General features: G+C 44.2%; 1 protein-coding gene across 1 annotated transcript in view; it reads right to left on the bottom strand.

Annotated features, from left to right (window-relative positions):
* Positions 1-6971: 6971 nt before the first annotated feature.
* ATP9A (ATPase phospholipid transporting 9A (putative)) overlaps positions 6972-17515 on the bottom strand; it is a 52511-nt gene continuing 41967 nt past the window's right edge. The window contains exons 24-28 of the mRNA XM_048963426.1: positions 16765-16829; positions 15835-15943; positions 14512-14569; positions 12461-12664; positions 6972-11333 (exon numbers count right to left, since the gene is read on the bottom strand). Coding sequence (XP_048819383.1) covers positions 11197-11333; positions 12461-12664; positions 14512-14569; positions 15835-15943; positions 16765-16829 — 573 coding nt within the window. The 3' untranslated portion in view covers positions 6972-11196. The remainder of the gene's footprint in view (positions 11334-12460; positions 12665-14511; positions 14570-15834; positions 15944-16764; positions 16830-17515) is intronic.

Below are 17515 nucleotides of genomic sequence, written 5' to 3' on the forward strand. Positions count from 1 at the left end.
TAAGCTGCAAGCAGAGTGTCTGATCTCGTAATGATCTCCACGTGGCTCAGGAACGCGCGCAGCTCTCGCAGGCTGCAATCAGAGCTGCTAGGATTGTCCTCATCTGAACATTTTCTCCAAAAGAAAAAGAGCTTTTCATCTACAATGAAAACTGCTCAATTTTTTTTCTACAACATCCAGTGAGCTGAAAGGCTATTTTTTGAGTCACAATGATTTTCTTTCCTAAGAACTGGCCTTTAGCGAAAGGATTCTGTTTGTGAATATTAAAACTAATTTTTGTAAGTAAAGAGTGATTTTTATTTTTGCCCCTCAACAAAGGCAGCTTCAGCAAACAAAACCACAAATAAGAAAGATGTTGAAGAAAGTGTAGAGAACATTCTTTCTCTTCCCCCTCCCCTCAAAAATTTCCTGTAAAGGAAAAAATAAATGTCTTTCTCCTCACTCACAGAACAATAGAGCCCCACTCTCACTGCTTTTAGTCAGGCAGCTCTTGAATTAGCATCCTCTTAAGGGATGTGAGGATGTAATTATTGCAGCTGACCCCACACAATCCCATCCTAGGCTGCAGTCTTCCGTTTTCCCCATTACCACGTCTGTCGCCTACAGTTCTCAGGATTGCAGACGGAGCAAAACACGTTTGCAAAGCAGTCACACAGCGGCACAACGCCGTGTACACAGCAGTGCCACCATCCCCACATCAGGGTGCAAGCAAAAGTACCACCAGATCTGCACCTGCAGCTGCACCAAAACCTGTTCTGAACTTCAGCCTCCTGAAAAACCAACCCGGTCTTTTCCTTTTTTCTTCTTTCAGGCAAAAGCCAAACCTCTTTTCTCCAAGCAGCATCACAGGCCTCGTTCCCTGAGGCCGGCCCCATGGGCACCCCGCAGCCCCACAGCCACCGCACGGCCCGGCTGGTCGCTCTGCAATGAGCCCATGCTGGGTCTTGAATGAGGGCTTTAAGGGCATGTGTTGAGGGAAAGGGGAGTGCAGGTGGAGCAGGAGCTGTGCAAGCAGCACCCAGACACAACAGCTCGAAGATAAGAGCAATGGATGGATTTACTGTGCTGCAGATGGCTCTAGATCTTCTTCACAACCGACGTTCTCCTAGTGCACTCAATTAGCAAAATCGTACAGCGACGGATGTTTATGCACCATGATTTATGCTTCTATCCAAACATCAAACATTGCTCTCAGGGAACACTTAAGCCTTCCACATTGGCACTGCCTTACAAACCACTATCAGTGATGAGGCTAGCAGCTCCGAGGCCCTCTGCAAGCAAGCACAAAGGATAAAATTGAACTTCCTTTTAAGAGCAAGACTAAACAAGCAATTAAGAGTCCAGGATGAGACCATAAAGACACTGGTTTCGTGCCTGAGATGTTTTCTCTTTAAAATTATAAAGCCATTGGGTGTTCTTCGTTTCTGTCTCCCAAATTTTGAAGGTGAGGTTGAGAAGAGTGAGAGAGCTGAAAGGAGCGATTATGCACTGCAGTAATTGGAGGAACATCAGTCACGTCTGGGAGGTAGAGAGGTGCTTCTCCGTGCAAGGAAAGGCAGCAAACAACACGTTGCATTTACCTGCTCCTTTCAGTGCTTGTGCTGCCGGAGCTGCAGTCACCAGTTGCATTCTGAGATCCTCAGCTAACAGCTGCACAGGGAACAGCACGCCTCAAACCCCACCATGCTGCTACCTGGGAAGTTCCCTTTGCTGGCCAAATCAGGATTAGAAATGGTTCTTAACCTCCTGCCCTGCACAGTGAACACAGTGCACAGCGGAGCACAGAGATCCCATCCCAGGGCGCTGGGACCCAGCAGGACCTGGGGCAGCAATGCTGCAGAGCTGTTGGGGAAGGGAACCACTGAGGAATTCTCTCATGCAGTGTCAGAGCAAGTCGTAAATTCAAGTGACATACCTAAGGACAACCGCTTGCCATCAGGGTGCTGGCAGTAATACAGCTGTTAATAGGTGGCATTTGTTACATTAAGGCAGAAGTTGGTTCATTAATAACAACAACAAACTAATGCAGGTAGGCACCTGCATGGTGGGTTAGGGATGGAAACACTGATGCGGTCGTTTACCTTATCACATGATGGCTGAACTAAAGAATGATAATGAAGGAAGGCTACGCAGGTGGTTCTACACCTTCAGTATTGCTGCCAGCGCTGGGAATCTGATATCACATCCCAGGCACAATTTACGACTCATTACTGCAGCTCTGGCCACACCCGGCAGCTAATCTAAAATTTCACACGTTTAATGAACTTCATACTTGAAATATGTGGTCTGTAAAATCTGATTTACACCGTTGTTAAAGTGGTTGGTGTTTGAAAGAAAGTGTATTTTTAAGTGTGTATTTGTGCACAAAGATTTTTTTCCTAAAAACCCCAAACCCAGGCACTAATTTACTCCAAAGCATATAAAATGTTCCCTGCAGCGTAATTTCTAGCGCAGTATTTCTTTCAGCACCTCAGATTTACTCCCTATGTTCCTTCAGGACCAACTGCATTCAGTTACAGAAAGGAGCAGAAAGCGCTCACAGCGTCACTGCAGGTACTGGGGGCAGTAAGTTACCCTGACAGTCGGCTTGTGATGGAGTGCAGGGGCTGTAATTAGTGCTTACCTGTCACCATCATAAAAACGCTGCATTTGGTCAGTTCCTGCCTCAGCCATACAAGAGGTACCTTGCAATCCCAGTTCATTCCACCGCGTTAGCTTTTTATTGGATGTTAACACCTGATATTTCCTTCAGGCTCTGGTTTTACTGAAGGCTTTGTCACATTACGTTCTTCCAAGGCAGAGTGGGAACAGGAGCTGAAATAAAGGGGAGAGGGAGCACTTATAAATCTCTGCCCACACGCATCCTTGTGGGGAAAGATCCCAGAAGACGCAGAGGCTGCTGAAGGAAATAGCTGTCACTCAGATGTGAAATACAAGACGTTTCTTTCTGTTGAAGACTATTTATGGTGAACAGTGCACCTGTAAAAATTAGTTCCACACTTCAGTAACAAGGAGAATTAGGCTGGGACTCCAACAAAAGCTGCCGGGTTCCCTGGAGGTGCAGAGCAGCGCAGCCCCAGCAGAGCACACACTGCGTGCTTCTCTCCATCTGAGTTCAGAAGGATTTTCTCCCTGAGGCCTCAGCATTGCAAATAGCAATTTTACTTTACAAATTTGTTTCCTGGATCATTTCTCCTTGTGTATAAGAAAGATCAGATGTCAAAATGCAATCAGCAGGAGGCCTGAAGCTGCCTAGGAGCAGAAGTGGGCAGCTTTGAATAACACTTCTGCCCAGAGACAGCTGCCTGATCAATTCTGGGACAGATTTCAACCTAAAATGCAAACTGTCACATGGGTTTGGTTATCTGGATCCAGCTAAAAGGCAGCAGTGCATTCTGACAAACAAGTAAAAGGATGCTGAAGACTGGAAAGAGGCGTATCTGGAGAAGGAAAAATAGCTGGGCTCGGATAACATCTAACCCAGGTCTTTGTAAAACATCTTCATTTTACAGCCCAGCTGTCAGAGTGGAGGAGGTCCAAATTCCTGTGCCACACTGCACATCACTGATAAATGCCTCTGTGGAATGGTTCATTTGTGACCATGGTAGCAAGGGGTCCTACACAAAACCGGTCTTCTCCTCTGGGGATTTTATGTACCTTGGACACAGGCAAACAGAGAGGAGGGGAAGAACAGTGTTAAGTTTCCAGCTCAAACTTCAGTGGAAAAATTGCTTGCCCAAGTTTAATTTTATTCACCTTTGCCTTAAAATCACTTATCTGTTTGTCACTGGTTTTGAATTGCTGCAGGGTTGAGTGAAGCCAAGATGACCTATTAAATATTTAAAGCTATACTAATGAACATTGGGATGCAACTGTTCCAATTACTTTCAAAAATTAAGGAAAGAACTGCGTGTGCAGCCTGAGTGGTTTGTGACCCCCTGGGTGCTCTGTGGGACCGGAGGGCAGCGAGCACGGCTGGGTTTCCCTGGACTCACACACCACAAGAGCAGCTCCAGAAGCACAGCTCTCCTTGCTGGCTCATGCTAAGGAAGCCTTGGCAAGAGAGAAGTTAAAATGCTGGCTGCTCTTTGCTGGGACTCTGAAGCTCCACAACTTGTGGCTGCTGGATGTCAAACTTAAGAACAGGATGAAGCCTAACAGAGACATGGCTGGGGAGAGCTGTAGATGTTTCCAGCACCACCTCCGCAGTAAAGGAGGGTCGCACCTCAGCAGACACCCGCTGGCAGCAGCAGCTCCACCACCACAACTCTGCTCTCTTCTCAGAGGTCAGATCCTGCAGAGTGAGCTGGAAGGGAACACGATGTTATGAGAGCAACCTGCTCCAGCTCCCAGCTTCAGACCAACCCCAGCTGCAGGGGGAGTGGGCTAACATTGGGCCTGGCCCTGTAGGCACAGCACAGCGAGGTACTTGGGAGCACAGGATCACCATCTGCAGAGGTAACACTGATCCTTATAAAGGGGAATCCTGCATCCCCTGCCTTTTCCATGGGCTGTGTTCCTGTTCATGGCTGCTGTTGGAACAGTGAACGTGCTCCGTCAGCACCGTTCTGCAGCGCTTTATCTAATGGCTACACTAAGCCTCATTTTAAATATCTGTAGCAATTTGCATCACTTTTTGACAAGTCACACGTTGCTGAAATCCAGCACTGTACAAAATGAATCAGAAGTGACATGTCTTAAAAATGCAAGAGCCAGCACAGGACAGATCCGTGTCCAACGGCAGAGAAATGTAACGCCTACAGCAGAGCCACAGCACAGCTCGTTTGGAGCAGATGTGCAACACATGGGCAAACGTTCCGTGTGGTGGAACGATGAGCGCAGAGCTGCCCCATCCCACGTGCCCAGCAAGGTGTGTGCTGCAGGAGTGCCTCGGGATGGGGAGCAGGAGCACGCAGCACCATCAATCCACCTCTCTTCGTGCTCTTAATTTATATTGCGAGTAATTCGACTTTCGCCTTGGTAAACAAGTTTCTGGATATGGTTAAGCTACTCAGAGTGTACATTAAAATAAAATCTGGTTCACATAAAAGGACAAATGAGAATGACTATTACCCCCATCTTTAATGCGCTAAATTCTTTTGCACAGATTGTTCTTGTTACTACTTCTTTCTGTAAGAGAATCTGAGCAGCACACAATATTCTCCTTACGTGCAGTTTCAGCAAGCCCAGAGAAGGAGGCTTTAAAGTGGGAATGCAATGATTTGAAAGCCCTTTTGTGTAACCCGCTCAGCCAGTAACAGTTAGGTCCTATGCCACAAAGGGAGAAAGAGCAGAGAGGGAAGGACATTCTTCTGAAGGCCGGGTCTTGCAAGTCAGTAACCATCTGCACCTTTAGCTACAAGAAGCAGAAACTCAGAGGTTCACAGTGTGACCCAGAAAACCCCTCCAGCTCAAGATTTTGAGGCAAGGAAATGCTTGTGGCCCCAGAAAACCACAGCACCCAGCAGGCATTAGGCTGATGCCAGTTTTGGTACCGACCTCACGTAGGATGGACCAGGATTCAGTGCTGCTAATCATTGCTGAGTACAATGGAAAAATGCAGATTTTTCTTCTCATTACACCTTTTTGCAGCTACAGCAAAGCCATTCCTGCAGGTAATTGCTGCTCACATTTCTCAAACTCACCGCATTACCACAGGGTTGCAGAACATTGGTGCAGGCTCCATTCCAAGACAGAGAAACGCAGAAAAATGCAGCCATTGGATTGCGATTTATCAGAACTCCATGTAACAGAACAGCATTTTGTTTTGCTTTAAAGCCTGCAATCACATTCCTAATTTAAAAGCAACCATTTGGATACTCTGTGGAGTAAGTATCTTTCCTCTGAGATTGACTTTAAGGTGGGAAAGAAGTCTGACAATCAAAATCAGATTTGCTCTCCATGCTCCAGTGTGGGCGTTGGGTCTGGCCCAGGGAACTCCTCTGCCTGCTCCCATTTCCTACCTGTGGAACAGGAAGCTCAGCACCACCTTCCTGGTAAACAGTTGTTACAGCAGGAATATTTAATGCCACGCTAATGCAGCAGAGATGCAGAGCGCATGTGCAGATGTCACTAATTGAGCCACCAGAAGGAGATGAGGGCACACCAACACTTTTCTTCTCTAAAATGGTTGAAGGTAATGTTCTACAGGTTCTCACGCCACACACCAGGCTCGGGGCTGCACTATGATACCCAATTACCAGCCAGCACCTTTTTTTTTTTCCTCCTCCTCCCTTTAAAAGAAAAAAAAAAAAAAAAGACAAGCATATAATAATACAACCACAATTTGAAAAATCAGGCCACTGGCATCCTTTGGTGAAGCTTAGGCTGAAAACTTATCCCAGGATGCGTGATCTTCCAAAAATCTGCCAACCCCTGCAGTGTTCAAACTGCTGGTATGACCACAGCCACATGAAGAATGAAATTAAGCCCCATGGAAATCTTTGACATTTCTACTATTATGCAATGTTTGGGTGAAAAAAAAAATGGAGAAATTCTCCTTCCCTTTCCAGAGCAAGTTCAGAAAAACTATTTCTAACTTTTTTAAATTACACATTTCACCATTAAAAGAAACCATCATAAATTAAAAGAACCACTAACTAGGGCTTATGTAACCCATTTAGGGTGGGAAATTGGGAACACTTGGGAGAGAAGTCTGTTCTGTAATTTCTGGAGCCTACGACATTCATCTGATGTGCACAAACATCAGAGAAACTGCTGATTTAATATTTGCATTAGCATTGCACACAACGGGTTAATGTTGAGAGAGAGTGTGATGCTGGCGTCCGTGTCCTACAGAATCTAAAGGGAACTTTTTAACATAGATGTAATTGTCTGAGGGACAGTTTGTTGTAGATTTACTTTGTTTCTGATATGAAAGCTGCCTTTCTTTTATGCTTGAAAGAATGCTTACAGCTTGTGGAGGGCTCACACCCAGCCCGACTCGGTACCCCACACCTGGCATATATGGATGAAATAGACAAGTTGCATAAAATTTATTTTTCCACCTTGTTTTACAACATTCCCTTTTAAGTTCTTACACATCTGCAACATACAACTCCACAGAACAATAAATAATTGGCATTCATATTTCTCTTGAACAGAGAGTATATTTACACGTTGTTTAACTAGATGACAGGTACAAAACATTGGCATCACAGTAAATATCATTTTGACACCAGAATCCACCTCCCCCAATTAAAAATTAAATCAACATTTAATTTTTAACAAATTTTAACGATTAGAAATGTTCTCAAAGGCATATAAGTACACAAATTGTAGTAGGCAGTAGTAATGGACCATATTGGCAAAGCTGTAGAACCCAGGATTTCATGCAAATCAATGGGTTTATTAACTCTGAAGTAACTAATAATGAAAACAAAATAAATGAGCCCACCCAGCTCACGCTGAAGGTCCCAGCAGGCCCTGAGATGGCCCTCACTATGCAGCCATGAAGATGCACCAACCCCACCTGAAGGGCTGTGTGCAACACATGACAACGAGCTGCATGCAGGGCAGCTCACCTGCCTGGTGCTGAGCACTGCTGGTGCAAACGAAGGATTTATGATGCACCTCGTGATGCAGCAGCTCTCTTTAAAAGATAAAGCCAGAAGATGAGCTCTAAGGATTCACACATTTAACTCACCACAGCTCCCTGATCCACCATAGCAGAATTCCTTTCAAGAGTTGCAGAGGGCAAAGGAGTTTGTCACAGCATTTAATTGCAATCATGCAGCAGACCACAGACAAACAACTCCCTCGGTGCTGCTCAGTTCGATCCAGCCACAGCTGCAGCTCTCAGCACGTAGCTCTCAACGCTGACAGGACACCAGGGATGTCACTCGTCACTCAGCCCAGTTCTGATAAGGCTGTGCTCAGATTTAAACTGCCGCTGCTGAATAAAGAATGCTGCAATTCAATTGCAATATGAGCTGAGCAGAACAAGTGTTTGCAAAGATAACCTGGGGCAAACCATGGGAAATGCACGTGAGAGTAAAGGAAAAAAAATGAAAAGGGTTGCAACACACCTGGAATTACTGCAGCGACGTAAGGACAGAACAATGCGTGTCACAAAACCTGCACACCACTAAGCACAGCACGGCACAGCTTCCCCACAGCAGGAGGGGAACAGGAGCACCCAGCACTGCCATCCCACAGCAGCACTTGGGGCGCAGTCCCAAAGCTCACACATTGCACAAACTGCTGCAGCACACAAACCAGAACAACTAAAAGGGGAGGGAGAAGAACACTGATTGAATCTACGCACAAGGTACTGCACACAAGAAGGAAACAATGCTTTGCTTCCAAGAAGCACAAATTATGATCAGACTAGATGAAAGAGATTAAACTAAATTTCCAACAGAGAATGCATTTATTCACGTGTACGGTAAGCAGGAGTGTGTTTATTAAACGTTGCTTTTAAAAAGATGTTTAAATAACTTAAGAGAAATAAACTGCAGATGTAAAGTGCTAAACTTGAAAAATACAACAGTCCCTCCTCCCTCCTGCTGTTCTCTAGATGGCAGTTTTAATTTTCTGGTTACTTTAAAAAATGCAGCGTCTAACCAGAGGGAAATTTCCTCCTGGATTTACAACCCTGTGCAAAGGAACACCGCCTGCACCCCAGGACACAGCCACAGACTGCTCCCACTGCCACCCAATGGGCCTTCGGCATCACGGTTACGATGCAATAAATGTTACTGAAATCACAGGTCACTCCCTTTCTTGGTGTAAGCTAATATTTTGCAAATATGGTCCACTCAGCGTAAACTGTACTGACTTTGGGAAACAGTGAATTCTACCACAGACACAAGCCAAATATTTACAGGCGGTAGCGCAGCACTGCCGTCCCCGTGGGATGCTCACACACACAGGGATGGGGATCCTACACAGATGCGTACCACGATGTATCTTCTGAAGGACAAGAGGGACTTCTTAGTGGCAAGAAACTGCCAAAGCATTCTTGATTCTTGTTCTTCAATCTACTTAAATCGGATATTGACGGGGACTCAGAACATGTGCACGTCTGACACTATTCAGGAATTGCAGCAAGTCGCAATGAAGATAACGTGAAGCACCTTTTGGCACATGGCATCATCCACAAAATGCTGCCAGCCCAACTGTTCCAAAACGGGGCTGCACAGACACTGCTTTTTATCCTTGGAGACAAACCACTGCACGGTGTAGGACTTACAGCACCTTTCCCAAAACAACTGTGTGCCAGAGGGCTGGAAATGCATACTGTTATACTATTATTATTTTTAGGAACAATTTAGAAGAGAAGGAATGAAAGGCAACATTTTGAAAACACGCTTTTCTGAACTCAGGGTTTTCCTCACATGAAATGACAACAAGGACTGGTGCATCCTCACCCTCAGGCTACACAAATTTTTATTTCTTCTCTAATTCCTTTGGAACTTGCTTCTCTCCCCTTTGATATTTCCTCTCCATAACTGAGAGCAAGGAAGGCTGCCCAGGTTGTCCAAGGCATTCCTCAGAGCAATCACCACACAAGCCACAGCGATCTTCAACTTGAAAACCCGAGAGGCACCACTATGGATCCACAGAGACTCCAGCTCTCCTTCTGAAACAACGCTCCCATTTTCCACTGCTTTTCACACCAGAGCCTTTCATGCCGCTTGCGACAGCGGCTGTGGCAATGGCAGCAGAAGCTGGCAGTCCATGAAAGGCGCCCTGCGTGGCACAGAGACGAGCAGGAGCGTCTGCTCCGTGCAGCGCCCGGCCCGGACGGGCTGCCCCAACAGCCCGGGGTGTGCAGGCACACAGCTCTGCCATCCCCGCCACGGCGCCAGGCAGTGCCAGCCACCACCGTGGTTTTTGTGATGTGGGAACGAGACAGAAAGCAACTAATTTATCACAGACTCGACGGACATTAGATGAGGATGGCTGCCACTATACAAGCTCGGCCATGATAGATGCACAGCCCCAACAGCAAAAGGTTCCTGTAGCTGCCATTCTCCTGAGCTGTCTGTGCACGTGCAGCCATCCTCACTGCGTTACAATGGGGGCTGAACCTCACTACAAAAGCAAAACTCACCAGATTAAAGAATATATGTATTTTTTGCTTTGCATACAAGCCCAACGCCTTTGTACAGACCCTGCTCCTGCCTCTGATTCAAGTTTGGTTTTTAGAGTGAAGCACACGGAAGGTTCTCAAAAACCGCTTTCTGTAGAGACTTTGTCACGAACAACATCCATCCAGGAGTGCCTCCGCTTATTTGCAGCCCATCTTCACTGCTCCACCCTAACAGGAAACAGACCTGGTACAGCTGAGAGGAGCAGCAGCTCTGTGACCTTTCCTTTCAGTCTCCAAGGATTCAAGACAGTCTGCCACATTGTCTGTAGAACAGTACAAGACTCTTCTCACGTTGTCAACACATTTCAAGTCTGATCAACTGCAAATTTTTTTTCCAAAGGAAATTTGCTTTAGTTTAGATAATTCTCTGCTATACAAATAAATATACAGTAAAGCTATTATGTCACCAGCTCCTTCTAACAGGAAGCACAAAAGCTAAACAAAACTCCATTTCTTCATTTTGGATTACATTTTGCTGTAGTTATCGATGGCTGGATACCACCAAAATCACCAGGGTGAGCACTGACAGAAAATCTCAGACAAACTCAGATTCTCAAGCGTGTGCAGACTGGAGCCCCACAATGGGAACAGCATGCCATAAATCAGGAATCTGTTGTCAGCACTACAGCGCATCACCTACATTAAGGGATTTCCAAGATGTAAAAAGAACGTACCTACTCGAATCGAAAAGATGAATAGAAAACTACACAACACATTGCAAGGAACACCACAGATACTTAAAAAATTAAAAATCGTCAAATATAAATTCTGAGGTCAGTTAGCAGCTTTTGGATGATTTTAACCACAAGTGAGAAACCAATCATCACCATAGCTACACGCATGTGACCCCAGTTAAGTTGAACGAAAGTGACAAAAAGTGGCTGAACCAATAAGTGCCTCCACTCTCCAAAGAACTCCCTTGTATCAGTCAGTCTCCACTCATGGTAGTTGTGAAGTCTTTTTCAATGAAGCAGCATGTAATAGAGATTACCACATGATCCTTATGCAAATATCAGACGTATTTGTTTTAGTAACAACTACACGATTTTTGCCTCTCAGCCATGTGCAGCATTTGTCTCTGGTGCACAAGGAAAGCAGCCCTAGGATGTGAGCTTTGAGTAGCTTGGAGGAGAAAACCTTCGCCTCAGGTACTTCAGGACGTAGAGGGGAAGACAGCTCACCAGAGTGATGACAGTGACTTTCCACAAGAACGACAAAGTAGCAATGAAGTAAACATCTGTAAAAAGAGAAAAACTCAGCGTCAACAAAAGAGAAACATGTTCAGGGAAGAGGCACAGAGAGGCAGTGCAACCTGGCAGTGCTTCTCAAACAGCCTCACTTCCCCCACACACAGAATTTCAAAGCTCACACGATCCCTGGTACCTCACTTTTCTGCCTCTTTCACAAATGCCTGACCCGTTCCTGTGGGATTCCAGCAGGGCATGAAACTCATTGCAGGCAAATGCACGTGCATAGCCCATCTAAAGCACGGCTATCCATCCCCTGGAAATGCTGAACTCTCCTTAAATGGGCTACTTGTATGCTGACTCTGAGACTTGGCCTCTGTTACTTGGCCGTAGTCCAAACAAACACATCTCTCAACTCAGTTTGATCTCAGAGGCACTACAAAAATAGGTACAGCATTGTTCAAGACAGAGCGAGTACACCCATCTGTAAAAGACACAGATCCAGCCCATGAACAAATTACCCTCGTGGCCTTCAGTGTAAGCAAAGAGCATTATGGAAGAACTGGTGACATCTTGTGGATCCCTGAACAAACACTGGAACAAAGCCTACAGACATGATTTGTAACTAGATAACTATCGGGGGATCTGGAATTCCTCCTTTTTCCCTTTAGCCATGGAGACTAAATGGATTAACTCCCTTCCAGGCAAGGTTTTTTTTTTTTTAAAAAAAAAAAAGATAAAAAAAAGAGAAGGGCCTATGAAGAAGCAGATAAAAGTTGGGTAAGCTTTAGGAGACAGTTACTTCATCCAGCTAAAAGGCAAAAGTCTTCAAAGCAAGAGGAGGGGATCAAATTTGCACTCTCAAGTCCAGTTCACACATGGAAATAAAAGATTGCTATTCCATATGACAGCTGATACATGGTGAAGCTGTGAAAGCAAGGATGGGATTCACTGAGCAGCATACAGCCTACTGACTAACTTTATCTCCTCTAGCACTTTGCTGTGAGAAGGAACCATAAAACATCCTTCAAATCAAGAAGTGTTTATTCTGGACAGAAGCATCACCATTATAATCACGTTGACATCATCAACTTTTAAATCCAACTAATGTTCTTACAGCCCAGTTAACTATTCAAGTCGTAAAGCAACTGGATGGAGAAAAGACATTTAACCTTACCGATAAATTCATGTAAGAAGACCAGAGAAGCTATGTAGCAGGAGAGACTAAGCAACTCAGCCACTATCATGAGCCAGTGCCATGTCTGGATTGTCAGTGCCACCATCAGTAACTCTGTGAGGATCAACGATGTGAAGGAAATGGCGACAATGTGAACAAATTCAGACTCAAAGAGGAGGAGCGCTCCGTACATGATGATGCTACCTGCAGGAGAGCAGCAGACCCATTGAGTGTTTTACCCTAACACCAGTCAAAACTCTAAAAACCTACTGCTAAGTCTTGGAGAGATTGAAACACAGCTGTGTCTTGAGACTGTCATTACATTCCACAGGTTTCATGAAAAACAAGGAATCTGTTACTATTTAGGAGACAACTGATAAGACGACGGGGAAAAAAGTTACTGCACAGATGCCCAGATTGTTATATTAGTCTATCATATTCACAGACACGTGGAAATTGGAAGTGAACGCACAGTATTTTGGCAGCTGGTCACTTCTATAATCATGAAAATCCATCCTCCCTGAAAAGCAGCTGGTCACTACTCAGAAGCTGGAGGATATCAAATATTGCTAAGACCCACTGCATTGCCTCAGCGCTCAGATGGAAGCAAAGTGCACAAGTTAGCTTCTCTTTGCCTACTTCAGCCAAGTCCTCTCCTCCTTTACACGTCTCCCTAATAGAAGGGCACACCAAAGCACGATTAACGATGCATTGTTTCACGCTCCTATTCTGGCTTTAGCTGGAGAATGTTCACTGCGCCCTGCACGGCCACCTGCACAAATAACTCATGTTACCAGCATGAGTAATCTGCACCAACATCCATCACACCAGGCTCCTTTCGAAAGGAAAACCTGCAAGTGACCAGAGCTCAAGCCACGAAGTTCAAATCCAGCTGTGAACGTTCCAAAATTTAGGGCTGCTCAAGTTTTTAGTCAGTCTCATCTCTGCTAGCAACTAGTTCAGTTGTTTTCTAGATATTGAGCACAGCAGAAGTGAAGTCAATTTTGCCAAATACCATAGCAAGATAGTGGGAGAAATCTTTCCCTCACTTCATCACCCTCTGGCCTTAGCTCTCCACCACTTGTGAGCTCTCTGTAAATGCCGTGGCCTTGCCATCGCATTCACCCAGCAGCAGAAGGCGCTAGCCCTGTCACGGGGTGCTACTGCATTAGATTTCAGAAGATAACATTAACAGAGCTTTTGTATTCTTGGTTTCACTCCCTACAGAGGATGGTAACATCATTTAAATCAGTAAGAACTAGCTGCTAACTTTGGCACATTTATGCTGACTCTTGCTGATAAAGGAGTGCTGGAAAACAAGACATTTTGTCACAGGATCACGTTGCCATTTGAGCTTTGTAGCTCAACACCACCTGCGTGCTTCCTGTGATTCCCTGGTTAACACTTAAAGAAAGGATCGAGTTGGAGGTTACTTGATTTTTAAAAAGGCAGTTTGAAAGAAAAGGCCTTCTTAGACATATTCCCCAGTTAGCACATCCACTGCTGAAACGGATGTGTTGTTTTTAGGGCATTTGCTTAACTCTCTTAGCAGCTTAATTAGGACATACGCAATACGATCAAGTCATTGAGCTCTACTCCAGCCCTTAATTACAGTTGTCTACAAAGTAACCAGAACCACGGCTGCTACTAACAGACAGGGTCTAGACAAAACACGCAGATATGCAGATTCTGTGTTTTGTATACTGACTAAACAGCAAACACATAGGATTAGGAACCTGTTTGCAAACAAGGGACTCCTCCTTACAGATGGTGAAACTGTAGCACCAAAGGGAACCTGCACAAAATCACAGGGGAAATAAAGCACAATGCTTTGCACTTCTAACGTCACACAGTGTATGACAGTGATGATCAGTTGCTAATATTTATCTTTACATAATTTCTTGCTTTGGTAGCGCTGCCAAAATTTTGAGACAAAAATGTGTATGTTTATTCACCATACTAAAGATGCATTGCTAAATTCACTTAACTTCTCACAATACAAACATATTCATTAGAACTTGAAAAAGTACAAGCAAAAGTTGATTTCTCACCTTGATAGATGCTTATTAAGACCCATATCAAAAATGTTTTGTATGACAATGGTCGTCCCTAAGAGGGGGAAAGAGAAAAAAAAAAGCTGTGTTGGGGGTTTTCTGCTATGAACATTCCCTTATAGATCAATCTACCAATTAATAAAAAGAGAATTTGAAGTGATTTGGAGAGAAAAAAAGCCAGACCAACCAACCCTGAGGTACTGTCCTTCTATTCTCATTTTTCATGGTGCATGAAGGAGGCCTGGGACCATGGATGCTCACTGCTTGCACAGATCAGTACAATCTCTTCCTCACTGCACACACAATTAATTTAGTGCAAAGACGCCTCCTGAGGCCAGTCATTGTACTGGGAAATATAAGATGTGTGCATCCACAAAAGTGTAGATATTAATATTGTACTTCAATACACACAAATCACATCGTACTGAAGGCAGATAGGTTTTAAAAAACCTTCTCCAGCCAACATAGCTATACCAGTACAAAAAAAACCCTATGTTTAGACCAGGCCTAAGGATGGTTGGAGAATTAGTGGTTTATGACATCAGAGACAACATACAAGTGAAACCAGATGGAGACTTATTCAGGCTGCTGGAAAAACAGGCTTTGTTTTTAAGAGTATCTGTTTAACAGAAATCCTTGAGGGAAACGATCTGCTGAAGACTCAGTCCATCCTTTCCTTCAGTTAAGAAAGATGTTCCCAGGCCGCATACCCAGCTATTCCAAAAATGTTCCAGAAAAGAAAAAAAAAGGAACCAAGGACAAGATTCACCTTTCTGATATATCTATGGTAAGTAGCAGACAAATTTTCTTTTGTCTAAGGAGAAAGACCTTTGTCTTTCATGCCCAAGCAACAACAAAACACAGCAACCAAATTCGAGGTCCCTCTGCATGACCCCGAAGGCAAATTCCAGGAAAATGCGTGATAATCTCCTCCCTTCCCCAAATAAGATGCCGTGCTCCCACTCCCTGTCCCTGTTTCTGGCTTTAGGAGAATGCAGACTCCATGGCAATTTCTCCTCCCCCTTACTTTGAAAAAAATCAGTAATGTTATATACTTCAAATTTCCCACAGAATGCAGCCATTATTTCCCATCGGTTTTCAATAAGCTGTATTTCATGTACCGTTCAATAGCAAACTGTACAGAAATCTGGCTGTATCTGTTAATTCAAACTTCCCTTTGAAACAACTTTGCTTGAAAATGCTTATGTCCAATGATGAGTTCCATATCTACTGATAATACATTTGATTTAAAACATTTAGAGAGTTTCCAATCCAAATCCGGTTTTGCCCTAAGCCAAAACAAACTAAAATTGCTCATACCTTAAGAAGATCTTTGTAGAGCTCTGGGTACAGCATTGCAACTTCAGACTTAACGTCCTTGTCCAGGACCAGGGAAAACACTGGAAACATGGTGTAAATTGTGGAGTACCTGAGAAGGTAGAAGACTGATGAATTTTTTTTAACTCCAGATAAACAAACAGAAATGCTAACGTTGGGAATGGAAATACAGCATCCAAGTATTAAAGGATGTACTATACAACTTGCAAATGAAGCAAATGAGTTTTGCACATAGGAAAAACCTGTAGGATTTGCGTTTTGAATAGCTTGTGATTAGAAACATTCATGGACAGGTGATTGGTTCAAGTACTACAAATGATGTTATGGGTTTATTAACAAAGCCAAGGACAGACTTGTGTCCACCCTAAACTCCACTCTACAGCTCACGCTGGGTTCTGCTTGCACCAGAGCAGAGCGGGGATGAACGTGCTGGTTTGGGTTGTTTTTGTTTTGTTTTCAATCATGTACACTACAGCCTATGAAATAATGGCACTGCAGGTGCAATAGCAGTGTATTTGACTGGTATCTCTCAGCTCCCTGCAGCAACCAACTCCACCTGCTGAAGGCTTTGAGCTGTCCCCCAGCTGGCACTGCTGGGTGCTGGCTCTCCTTGCTCACAGCTCCAGCCCACAATGACCACCTCTCTGCTTCTCACCAGGAGTTCCTCCTGGAACAAGGATTGCTATTACTGTCTGACCTGAATGTGACACTCTCCTTCTAGAGTGAAAGGCTTCTAGAAGTGTCTGCACTGTGTTGGTGTCTTTACTCAGCTCAGAGGAGCAGAGAGAGAGGGGAATGGATCACACCTTTCCAAAGCAGTACTGTGAGATATGCACACCTTGCATATTAATTAACCCAAATCCATCACTATGCACATGTTTTCCACACTATTAATAAAACGTGAGCTCTCACCCAATGATGAGAAAGCCTTGGTAGAGAGGGACTGAAGCAAAGTAAAATACTGATGAAAAAACAGCCTAGAAAAAGAAAAAGAAATAAGCTTTTCAGGCATTAAATACTGCACTTCATGTAACGGCTTAAAAACACACTCTGTTCAAACTGAAAAGTACGTGGAGCTGGCTCTCCAAATTCCTGAGACAAAGAAGAATGTAACATCAACCCTTTCTATTCCCACAAACCTTGGATGAAATCTATGTTTAATAGCAAACACTGGAGAACTGGACTTGGAAAACATTTTGTGATGCAGTTCCAGAGAAGAAAACACAAAGTTTTCTCCAGAGCCCACTGCTCTGATCAAAGCTGTTCGGAGCCATAAAGGACAGGTGTGCACTTCCTCGTGCCTCTCTCCCCAGATGATGCCTTTACAGTGTAAAAAGAATTAGTGCTCGCTCATACAGGCTATAAACTCCAATGAACTGAAGATTAATTTTTTGTCAGTTAAGGAAATTATAGGTTTGTTTTCTGATATATATATATATATATATATATATATTTTTTTTTTTTTTAAGTTTTGGATACATTTCTGCTGCTGAAGCAGCTTCTTTGTCCTCTTGAGTTTCAGTCTCTCGTTTCCACTTATCCCTCTCCAACATGTTTATTCTAAAAAGATGGGAGGGAAGAATGAGCTTTCTCAAAAAGCTCAAGTATTTTATAAAACCTTTTAGTACTCTTGAGGAATGTGTTTGTACTCCATGGCACAGGA

This window comes from Lagopus muta, chromosome 16 (assembly GCF_023343835.1).
Source record: "Lagopus muta isolate bLagMut1 chromosome 16, bLagMut1 primary, whole genome shotgun sequence".
Taxonomy (NCBI): domain Eukaryota; kingdom Metazoa; phylum Chordata; class Aves; order Galliformes; family Phasianidae; genus Lagopus; species Lagopus muta.